Raw genomic sequence first — 11426 nt, 5'->3', positions numbered from 1 at the left:
TCGGTCCACCGTTTCAATCTGATTGGTCCTTCGGTCCCATCAAATTCTGAAGGTTTGCAGGCAGTGAATTCCTTGTAGGAGCATCCTACACGATTTCTTACGCCGTTAGTTGTATTGCTAGATTCAGAGTTATTGTTGGTATGTAGCGCGGCCTGTACTGCGGCTATGTTTGAAGCAAGAAAGGCACGAAATTCCTCTTCGCTCATATTCAAGGTGTGTCGAGTAGTCGGTGCCATTTCCTTCAAAATAGTCAAATGAAACAAGTTAATCATACAGAATATTAAGAGTAGTCAATAGTATCTCGTAGCATAATATGAACTCATTTATAAAAGCTTTTTCTTCATATTAGCGTTTTATAAGTTTGAATTCGGGTACTACCTACCCGTTAAGTTCATACTTAGTAGCTAATATACAATTCAACTACTACAATTCCATATGAAAAACTGATTATAATAATATATCACATACAAATATTCTTCAAACTTACAACCTCGCTATATTACATATAACATGAAATATAGTACACTATGATACAGGACAGTTTTGAAGATAAATCTAGTTAATACGCAAGTTGTTCAGCAAAGGAAATAAAGACACGTAATTCATAAGTCCAGAAACAAGTCATGCATTCTGGTTTTACTAAGACGACTTCCCATCCTTGGTCTTGTGAAAAATAACCGTTATGACCATTAGCTAGGCAGCATGTTGTAATGTCGTCAAAAGGACGAGGGTTTTTTTTAATGTCCAACAGCCCCGTAATAATCTAAAAACCTTGTTTCTCACCCCAACTACTGAATTCGTCACTTGTGGGAAAGTTTTATTTAAAAGCTACAATCCGATGTTCTTTTTCTCACTTTGGTAAGAAACGAACATCACTAACCCGTAAGCATAACATGCTTCTTTATGTTGCATGTTAGAAGCTCTTTCTAATTCATGAAATCCTATGTTGGGATATGTTGAGTCAAAATAGGTTCTTAACTCGTAGCGTAAAATTGCATTTGGGTTCCCCGCATTTAACGCTTTAAAGAAAACACGGCGTAACTTACGGTCTCCCCAATGTGATATACCCCACCTATCAAAGGAAAGCCTTTTATAAACTAAGGCATTTTTGGAAAGTCTTTCAATCGTATCCTCTGGTAGGTCTTCTAAAATATTCGGTTGTCTACCCTTAACGTCCATTTTGTTTTTATACTGTAAAATAGACAAGGATTAGATTCGTAAAAGATAATTAACAAACAATACAAGCAACTTTTTTTTACATAGAACATAAAAGTACAAGCACACTACAATACATATAATATACAACATGATTACAACCCTCTAATCTGAGTCACTGGTTTCTTCTTCTTCGGACTTGGTTCGTTTTCCTAATTTTCTAGGAATATATGATGTTCCTCTAATACGAGTCGTCATTTTCCACATTGGTTTAGAAAAACCTGGTGGTTTAGAGGTTCCCGGGTTATTGTCACGATATTGAAAATACGGGTGTTGACGGTACATATAAAGTTCATCGGGGTCGGAATCAGATTTCTCTATTTTGATGCCTTTTCCCTTATTATTTTCTTTTGCCTCATTAAATTGGGTCGTGGTAATTTCTATAACATCATCGGAATCCTCATCAGGATCCAATTCATCAAAAAATTGGTAATCTTCCCAATATTTTGCTTCCTCGGCGGAAACACCATTGACCATTATTAACTTTGGTCCGTTGGTTGAGGATTTTCGTTTATTTAATCGATTTACTATAGGTATCAATATTTCTTCCTCCGGAACCTCTTCTTCTTCTGGTTCCTCCTCTTCCGATTCATCCTCTTCTGGTTCCTCTTCTTCCGGTTCCTCCTCTTCCGATTCCTCCTCTTCCGGTTCCTCTTCGGGAATTTGTGAATCTTCCCAAAATATATTCGACTCTTCATTATTATTAGGTGAATCAATGGGATTTGTACTAGAGGTAGACATCTATCACACAATATCAAACACGTTAAGAGATTAATATATCACATAAAATTTACATGTTAATAATATATAGTTTCCAACAAAAATGTTAAGCAATCATTTTTAAAGAAAACACGGTCGAAGTCCAGACTCACTAATGCATCCTAACAAACTCGATAAGACACACTAATGCAAATTTTCTAGTTCTCTAAGACCAACGCTCGGATACCAACTGAAATGTCCCGTTCATATTGATTATAAACGTTCCATATTAATTGATTTCGTCGCGAGGTTTTGACCTCTATATGAGACGTTTTTCAAAGACTGCATTCATTTTTAAAACAACCATAACCTTTATTTTATCGATAAAGGTTTAAAAGCATTACGTAGATTATCAAATAATGATAATCTAAAATATACCGTTTACACACGACCATTACATAATGGTTTACAATAAGAATATATTACATCAAAAATAAGTTTCTTGAATGCAGTTTTTACATAATATCATACAAGCGTGGACTCCAAATCTTGTCCTTATTTTAGTATGCAACAGCGGAAGCTCTTAATAATCACCTGAGAATAAACATGCTTAAAACGTCAACAAAAATGTTGGTGAGTTATAGGTTTAACCTATATATTATCAAATCATAATAATAGACCACAAGATTTCATATTTCAATATACATCCCATACATAGAGATAAAAATCATTCATATGGTGAACACCTAGTAACCGACATTAACAAGATGCATACATAAGAATATCCCCATCATTCCGGGACACCCTTCGGATATGATATAAATTTCGAAGTACTAAAGCATCCGGTACTTTGGATGGGGTTTGTTAGGCCCAATAGATCTATCTTTAGGATTCGCGTCAATTAGGGTGTCTGTTCCCTAATGCTTAGATTACCAGACTTAATAAAAAGGGGCATATTCGATTTCGATAATTCAACCATAGAATGTAGTTTCACGTACTTGTGTCTATTTTGTAAATCATTTATAAAACCTGCATGTATTCTCATCCCAAAAATATTAGATTTTAAAAGTGGGACTATAACTCACTTTCACAGATTTTTTACTTCGTCGGGAAGTAAGACTTGGCCACTGGTCGATTCACGAACCTATAACAAATATGTACATATATATCAAAGTATGTTCAAAATATATTTACAACATTTTTAATACGTTTTACTGTTTTAAGTTTATTAAGTCAGCTGTCCTTGTTAGTAACCTACAACTAGTTGTCCATAATTAGATGTATAAAAATAAATCGATATATATTATCTTGAATCAATCCACGACCCAGTGTATACACGTCTCAGGCTAGATCACAACTCAAACTATATATATTTTTGGAATCAACCTCAACCCTGTATAGCTAACTCCAACATTACTGCATATAGAGTGTCTATGGTTGTTCCAAATAATATATATAGATGGGTCGATATGATATGTCAAAATATTTGCATACGTGTCTATGGTATCCCAAGATTACATAATATATTAGAATACATGTATAATACAATATAAGTTAGCTAGGATATGATTAATATAGATTTGTTACCAATTTTCACGTAGCTACAACAAGCAAAAATAACCAATCTTGTTTTACCCATAACTTCTTCATTTTAAATCCGTTTTGAGTGAATCAAATTGCTATGGTTTCATATTGAACTTAACTTTATGAATCTATACAGAAAAAGTATAATTTTATAGTCAGAATTACAGGTTACAAGTCATTTTTGTAAAGGTAGTCATTTCAGTCGAAAGAACGACGTCTAGATGACCATTTTGGAAAACATACTTCCACTTTGAGTTTAACCATGATTTTTGGATATAGTTTCATGTTCATAAGAAAAATCATTTTCCCAGAAGAACAACTTTTAAATCAAAGTTTATCATAGTTTTTAATTATCCAAACCAAAACAGCCCCCGGTTTCACTACTACGGCGTATATCCGATTTTATGGTGTTCATCGTATTTCCAGGTTTTAAATCATTAAGTTAGCATATCATATAGATATAGAACATGTTTTTAGTTGATTTTAAAAGTCAAGTTAGAAAGATTAACTTTTGTTTGCGAACAAGTTTAAAATTAACTAAACTATGTTCTAGTGATTACAAGTTTAAACCTTCGAATAAGATAGCTTTATATGTATGAATCGAATGATGTTATGAACATCATTACTACCTCAAGTTTTCTGGATAAAACCACTGGAAATGAGAAAAATGGATCTAGCTTCAAAGGATCCTTGGATGGCTTGAAAGTTCTTGAAACAGAATCATGACACGAAAACAGTTCAAGTAAGATTTTCACTCGAAATAAGATTGTTATAGTTGTAGAAATTGAATCAAAGTTTGAATATGAATATTACCTTGAATTATAAAGATAACCTACTGTAAATAACAAAGGTTCCTTGATCTTAGATGATTACTTGGAATGGATTTGAAAGCTTGGAAGTAGACTTGTAAACTTGGAAGTATTCTTGATTTTTATGAAACTATACTTATGAAATTTATGAAGAACACTTAGAACTTGAAGATAGAACTTGAGAGAGATCACTTAGATGAAGAAAATTGAAGAATGAAAGTGTTTGTAGGTGTTTTTGGTCGTTGGTATATGGATTAGATATAAAGGATGTGTAATTTTGTTTTCATGTAAATAAGTCATGAATGATTACTCATATTTTTGTAATTTTATGAGATATTTCATGCTAGTTGCCAAATGATGGTTCCCACATGTGTTAGGTGACTCACATGGGCTGCTAAGAGCTGATCATTGGAGTGTATATACCAATAGTACATACATCTAAAAGCTGTGTATTGTACGAGTACGAATACGGGTGCATACGAGTAGAATTGTTGATGAAACTGAACGAGGATGTAATTGTAAGCATTTTTGTTAAGTAGAAGTATTTTGATATGTGTCTTGAAGTCTTTCAAAAGTGTAAGAATACATATCAAAACACAACATGTATATACATTCTAATGGAGTCGTTAAGTCTTCGTTAGTCGTTACATGTAAGTGTTGTTTTGAAACCTTTAAGTTAACGATCTCAATTAATGTTGTTAACCCAATGTTTATTATATCAAATGAGATGTTAAATTATTATATTATCATGATATTATGATGTATGAATATCTCTTAATATGATATATACATTAAAATATCGTTACAACGATAATCGTTACATATAAGTCTCGTTTCGTAATTCTTGGGTTAGTAGTCTTGTTTTTACATATGTAGTTCATTGTTAACACACTTAATGATATATTTAAATATCATTTTATCATGTTAAATATAGTGTATCAATATCTTAATATGATACATATGTATTTAGTAGACGTTATCATAACGATAATCGTTATATATATCATTTCGAGTTTCTTAACTTAGTAATATCATTTCTTATGTATATCACACATTGTTAATATACTTAGTGCGATACTTACTCATCATAATCTTATGTCAACCATATATATATGTCTATATATATACCACAACATGTAGTTTTTACAATTTTGTAATGTTCGTGAATCGCCGGTCAACATAGGTGATCAATTGTCTATATGAAACTTATTTCATTTAATCAAGTCTTAACAAGTTTGATTGCTTAACACGTTGGAAACATTTAGTCATGTAAATATCAATCTCAATTAATATATATAAACATGAAAAAGTTCGGGTCACTACAGTTGTAGTGAAGGTGAATTTTATGGAAGAGATTGGGTGGTTGTGGTATTAAAGCGATGGTATAGGAGATATGGGTGAATTTGGTAGTTGGGTAGAATAAAATGAGTTAGAGGGATGTGAGAGAGATGGGTGAATTTGGTAGTTGGGTAGAATAAAATGAGTTAGTGGGATGTAAGGCTATCGAAGGCTGGGGTGGCGGACATCGGTGGTGGAGGGTGGTGGAAATCGGTGGTGGAGGTTGTCGGCAATTTGGTGGCCAGAAAATTCAAAAAATACCAACTGGCACAAAGTCCCAAGTTGAGAGCATTCTAACGGCTATGTTTTCTTCATTGACTTTAACTTATCGTGCTTGCACCATTCGTATGATAAATGTACATATTAACAACAAACTTGCTAATTCTGTATGTATAAAGTTCTCTAAACAACGAAGGGAAGAAATTAAGATCTTATTTTACTTTGAATAGTCAATACAGATTCTTATAACTTTGATTAAATCACATTACATTACATATTACATATATGTATATATAAATTATAAATAATAATTATAAATATATATATATAAACCAAAAACATGTAGATCGATTAAACGAAGCTCATTCTGTACTTCATTTCCAGTTATTAGCAACAATGTCAGCTAAATCAACGACCCTTTGCGAGTAACCCCATTCATTGTCGTACCACGCAATTACCTTCACCATATCGTCTCCCATAACCATGGTCAACGAAGAGTCAACTGTTGACGACACATCGCTGCATCTAAAGTCAACAGACACAAGTGGCTCATCACATACAGACAAAATACCGTTCAACTCATTATCTGCAGCTTCTCTAAATGCAGCATTTACTTCCTCTGCAAATGTCTTTTTTGAAACTTGAACAACTAAGTCAACTACTGATACATTCGGGGTGGGTACACGAAGTGCGATCCCGTTTAGCTTCCCTTTAAGTGACGGCAACACTAGTGCAACTGCTTTCGCTGCACCAGTGGATGTTGGCACGATGTTGAGCGCTGCAGCTCTTGCACGTCGTAAGTCACGGTGGCTAGCGTCTAATAGACGTTGGTCACCGGTGTACGAGTGAGTAGTGGTCATTGTTCCCTTGATAATTCCTGCATACAGTGAACAACATATTTGTTCTTTCAGCTTGTTAAATTTACATAGTCCGTCACTCGTTTATATCTTGCCGTGCATATGATTTAACGAGTGTGAACGATTAGCGTTGACCATCGTTTTAGTAATAAATAAATTGTATATATATATATATATATATATATATATATATATATATATATATATATATATATATATATATATTACACATAAATATATTAAACATAAATATTTCAAATCCATGGAAATTTGATTTTACCATTTTCATGGCGTCTCAATTTTATTTTTATTTTATTTTATTTTTTCAAAACTTTTTTCCTACTTATTGGCCGGAGGTCCACTCGGAAGCAATCTCTCTATCTGCCGAATAGAGAGAGGGATGACTTTCTCTACTTTTGAGAGTGTTTTCACTCTGGGTGGAGAAATGACTTGTCTTTATTCCCGGATACGGGAAGGATTGTCTACATCTCACCTCCCCATACATCACTTATGCGGCATTGGTTTTTATTGTTGTTGTTGTTGTGTATTTCAAACACAGACATATGGCACAAAATCTATTTTGAAAATTATAAAAAAAATTACCTAATTCTGACCGACTGATCAGACCCGACTCGGCCAACTCAGCCCAACTTTGAACAACTTTGACTTGACTTTTAAGCGTTGACTGACCTTTAAGGCGTTTTTGGGCGAGTCGGGACGGGCTAGTCCCCTAACCGACGCTTGAGCCGACTCAGCCGACTTTTACAATAGTGATCTGACGAAAACATAAGAAATGAAGATGGAAATATATAATTACCGAATTTCTGGTCGATAACTTTGACAAAAGGAGCAAGACAGTTAGTGGTGCAGGAGGCATTGCTGATGATGTTTTCAGAATGGTTGTATAACTCGGCATTGACACCGACAACGTAAGTAGGGATATCGCCTTTTCCAGGTGCAGTGATGAGAACCTTTTTAGCTCCGGCTTCAATATGCTTACCAGCTCCTTCTCTGTCCACAAACACTCCGGTACCTTCTATCACCAAATCAATCCCCATTTCACTGTTATATCAACAATTCAATTCAATTCATATTATATTATATTAGTAATCGAAAATATATGTGCAGCCAGTGGCGGTACCAGGATTTTTTTCACTGGGGGCAAAAAAAATTTAAAACAGTAGCCATTTTTTGGGCAAAATATGGAGGTTTTGGGGTAAAAAATGGAGGTTTTTAGGCAAATTATGGAGGTTTTTGGGCAAAATTTGAAGGTTTGTGAGCAAAATTTGAAGGTTTGTGGGCAAAATTTGAAGGTTTTGGGGTAAAATTTAGAGATTTTTGGGCAAAATCTGAAAGTTTTGGGGCAAAATATGTAAGTTTTGAGGCAAAAAAAAAATCCACCGGGGACAAAGTCGAAAAATTCAAAAATTTTACACTGAAAATTGTAAATCCACTGGGGGCGGCTGCCCCCGCTTGCCCCTAAATAAAACCGCCCGTGTGTGCAGCTAACAACACATAAAGTTATACAGTTAGAAAATTAAGTTGGGATACTGTATTTTGTTGTTAATTAGTCCACAACCACATAATGCTTGTGTTGTTAACAAGACAATGTTATATGGTAGGTAATAACTATATAATGTATTTTTATGTAATCATCCCAAAATAACAGAGTGATTTGGGTCCTGATATCCTCGATCGGAAGAGGTTTCAGGTCCAAACCTCATAAGTGCATGTCTTGGGGTGATTAGGGAAAAAAATCGGAAACGGTCACCGGATACCCCTGTTAGGACGCGTACGTCTGAGTAAAAATACTCTCCTGATTACCCGAGTAGCCTGACTAGGAAACTTTATCTTTTCTTTTTTTTTTTTTTTTTTGAAAGGCGGTTAGAGTCACTGACGGAGGTCCGAACGCTATGCTGGAACCCACCCACCCGATCATTTCTCAGGACGAACCAAACAGTTCTACCAACCCTCAGGAGGAAACTCTCACGACCAATCCATACAGACATAGGGTGTGGTAAAACCCCCTGGGGTGAGGCTCAAACGCATAGACGTTCGAAACCTCCGAGGCCCATGAAATAGGCGGGTAACCGCAAAGTGTTGGTGCATTGGTGGTAACTAGACTTCTCATAAAGGGAGGTCAGGGTTCGATTTCTATTTACCTGTTTGTCAAAATAAAACTAAAAAGCAATTAGTCGAGTTACGTACCCCCAAGGAAGTTTGGAGGGGTTACGGTCAGATACGACTTTGATGATCTTGCCATCAACAGAAATGGCACTATCGCCTGAAGGCTTAACATCTGCGTCGAAAATGCCAAGAGTGGAGTCGTATTTGAGAAGGTGGGACGCTTGTTTGACACCACCGGTGTCGTTAATGGCAATGACATCAAGAGGGGAATCTTTCCTTCCATGCCAACACCTCAAAAAGTTCCTTCCGATACGTCCGAATCCATTGATGGCTACCTTCAGTTTTGCTTCTACAGGTCCTTTAGTACCCTTGCCTGTACCAACCTATATATATATTAACCCAATTCTTGCCCCATTAGTATTACCCTAAAAGAAAAATCTTTTTCGAAAACAAATCAAGAAAGTTAAATAATTTTAAATTTCACTAGTGTTGTAAAGACACGTCCCAAATTGGTTCGAAAAGTGAATATTTGATCACTTTAAAAGCTTAAAGTTGTGATCTTTTATTAACTTGCACCATGGTTTTAATTTGCGATCTGAAGTTATTGGTTAGCCTATATGCTTGGACTTAGGGGTGTTACATGTATCATTCAAAAAGATTATAAATAAGTTGTAAACAGAATTAAAAATAAAAAGGATTAGGTATTTTTTGATGGTGTTGTAAAACTACTACTAGATCATGATCTAGCTTAAGGGTGTATTTCACATAATCAAGTATATATTTTGAGTAACAGTTACTGTAATATACATGACTAACCTATGAGGATCAATAAGAATTCAAATATTCAGTGACAATTTGGATTGATTGATGCTTACGAAAGAGGTTTGGAAGGCAACCATGGAGATTAAATCGTCCGAACATCTTCGACTGCCAAAAGGAAGAGCAGAGGAGCTACGAAGCCCGGTAAATTCGGATAATCCTTTACCATTAACCTATATATAAATATAATAGTTAACCAATGTTGCAGTTAACCAATTATAACATTAACTGATAATATGAAGAAAATGTATGCATATAGATATAGATACAGATAAAGTAAAAACCTGAAGAGAAGAATTGGCCATAGTAAAGGCTGCAGAAGCCATGGTTATGGTTTGTTTGCAAGAGATGTGTTTGTAAGGTTATAGTGTTTAGAATGAGTGTGCATGAGGTTCAGATAAGCCTATCTATCATCCAATCTAATCTTATGGTTGTGGTTGAGCTTCTATATTATGTTTGTGTACAGTATATATATTACTCCGTATGATTTTTTCATATATATCTAGTAATTATACTACATGGTTTGAATTATTAAGTGTAACTCATAAATAAATAGTTACTGCTAAATTAAAAGTATTCATGTAGCTTTTTAGACACTGAAAATGAAAATTACTTTAGATAGGAAAATGTGTTCGAAAATTATTATTTGAACTTGTGGGCATAACCTAACGGTTTCTCCCATATACTCTGTGTCGTGATAGAGAGAGGTCATGTGTTCGATCCTTAGGGATGACATTATTTTCTTTAAAACAATTGAACATCAATAATTGTGGTATATATTGACCCTATAGGGAGGTTTTATCGGATTCGTTTACGGACCTCTACCCAGGAACATTGCCCGAATGGATGTGTTCTCGGTTAACGTCGATCGGGTTTGGGTTTCTGGCCGAACGTGTATGATACGTGCAAATGATGAGGGTCGTTGAAAGAAATGATCTACTGATGCCAAAAAATCTTCGTTAAAAAATTTACTTATTTGCATTTTTGTTTCGTTAGAATAAGTTTGATTTGATATTGTTAAGGAAAACTTATATTATCTATTTAAAATTATTAATAAAATGATGTTATCCAAAAAAAAATAAATCAAAAGATTATTGACTTAAGAATAATGGATGGTAATATTTATTTTTAAAAATTAACAGATTTTTAGACGTGTTAGTGAAATTGAAATTATAATTATTATAATTCCAGTGTTCTAAAAGATACTGAAATTTAACACAAAAATTTAACACAAAGTTAAAAGTGGAAAGATGATTTAGGTTTAATTTCAATGTCTAATTCATTATATATATTTTTTAAATATTCTTAATGTTATATTATTCATTTAGAATCATTTTATTTATTTAAATAACAAAATATATGAAATAAATTTGCTCCAACTTAGAAAAGATTTTGGCCTACTTTTAAAATTTTTTAGCCCAACTTAAACCTAATTTTTTCTAACTGTCTTCCACATTATTCATCGTTACACCTGCAACAACAACAACAACAACAACAACAAAAATATTACAGCAAGGGGATCATAAATAATGAAAGAAAAAGTAAGCAATATTCACGTCGTGTAGACGACACTGAAGCCCGATGATGAGATGAGACGTCGATTTAGCAGCAGGGCGGTGTCGACAACGGTGAAAACCGGGCATCAAATTTGCTAAACAACGAAAAAACACACACGACGACTCCGTGTGCTCTAATAAGACCAATTTTTAGCCATGTTCAAATTTAAATATTTTATTGAAATCGATGGATTTTGGTCTTG

General features: G+C 34.1%; 1 protein-coding gene across 1 annotated transcript; it reads right to left on the bottom strand.

The window, feature by feature from the left end:
* Positions 1–6060: 6060 nt before the first annotated feature.
* Positions 6061–10109, bottom strand: LOC139904426 (glyceraldehyde-3-phosphate dehydrogenase A, chloroplastic-like). The gene is made up of 5 exons (XM_071886362.1): positions 9952–10109; positions 9724–9840; positions 8930–9231; positions 7539–7783; positions 6061–6741 (listed from the first exon to the last, which is right to left on the bottom strand). The coding sequence occupies exons 1-5, from the start codon at positions 9991–9993 to the stop codon at positions 6239–6241; spliced, it is 1209 nt and encodes a 402-aa protein (XP_071742463.1). The 5' UTR covers positions 9994–10109; the 3' UTR covers positions 6061–6238.
* Between the last annotated feature and the right edge of the window lie 1317 nt (positions 10110–11426).

This window comes from Rutidosis leptorrhynchoides, chromosome 4 (assembly GCF_046630445.1).
Source record: "Rutidosis leptorrhynchoides isolate AG116_Rl617_1_P2 chromosome 4, CSIRO_AGI_Rlap_v1, whole genome shotgun sequence".
NCBI lineage: Eukaryota > Viridiplantae > Streptophyta > Magnoliopsida > Asterales > Asteraceae > Rutidosis > Rutidosis leptorrhynchoides.
This window is presented reverse-complemented; position numbering and strand designations above follow the sequence as displayed.